The sequence below is a fragment of the Fulmarus glacialis genome, unplaced genomic scaffold, assembly GCF_000690835.1.
Source record: "Fulmarus glacialis isolate BGI_N327 unplaced genomic scaffold, ASM69083v1 scaffold33426, whole genome shotgun sequence".
Classification (NCBI taxonomy): domain Eukaryota; kingdom Metazoa; phylum Chordata; class Aves; order Procellariiformes; family Procellariidae; genus Fulmarus; species Fulmarus glacialis.
The window spans coordinates 1-397 of NW_009219308.1; the positions used below are offsets into that span (position 1 = coordinate 1).

The window sequence follows — 397 nt, forward strand, 5'->3', positions numbered from 1 at the left end:
GCGGGCTGGGCGGTGGGGTGAGGTGCGGGCCCTGGGGGGAGGCTTCGCGCCCGGGGCTTTGCGTACCGTCGCCCCGTGAGCGCGGCCGTCCCTCTCGCCCGCAGCTGCACGTCCCCTACACCGAGCACTTCAGGCTGGAGCCGCTGTTGCGGTACCACCGCGTTATCAGCTTGGAGGACTTCATGGAGGAGCTGGCGCCGGGTCACCTGGCGAGCGGGTGGCTTACTGCTTCGAAGCGGCGGCTCAGAGAAGCGCTGACAAAAGCACTTGTCCCATGAAGGTGAGTTCCTCCTGCAGCCCCGCGGGCACGGTTTAATCCTGCTGCTGTTCCAAAAGGAGTGACTGACTCGTTCAGGTCGCCATTGATTTGCAAATTTAGAAGTTACCCACCCCAAAT

General features: G+C 63.5%; 1 protein-coding gene across 1 annotated transcript in view; it reads left to right on the top strand.

The window, feature by feature from the left end:
- Nucleotides 1-104: 104 nt before the first annotated feature.
- The window catches only part of POFUT1 (protein O-fucosyltransferase 1), a gene marked incomplete at its 5' end in the record, with an annotated part of 2,941 nt that continues 2,648 nt past the window's right edge, over nt 105-397 (top strand). Inside the window, 2 exon segments of the mRNA XM_009580321.1 lie at nt 105-198; nt 201-280. Of these exon segments, the coding sequence (XP_009578616.1) occupies nt 105-198; nt 201-280 (174 nt within the window).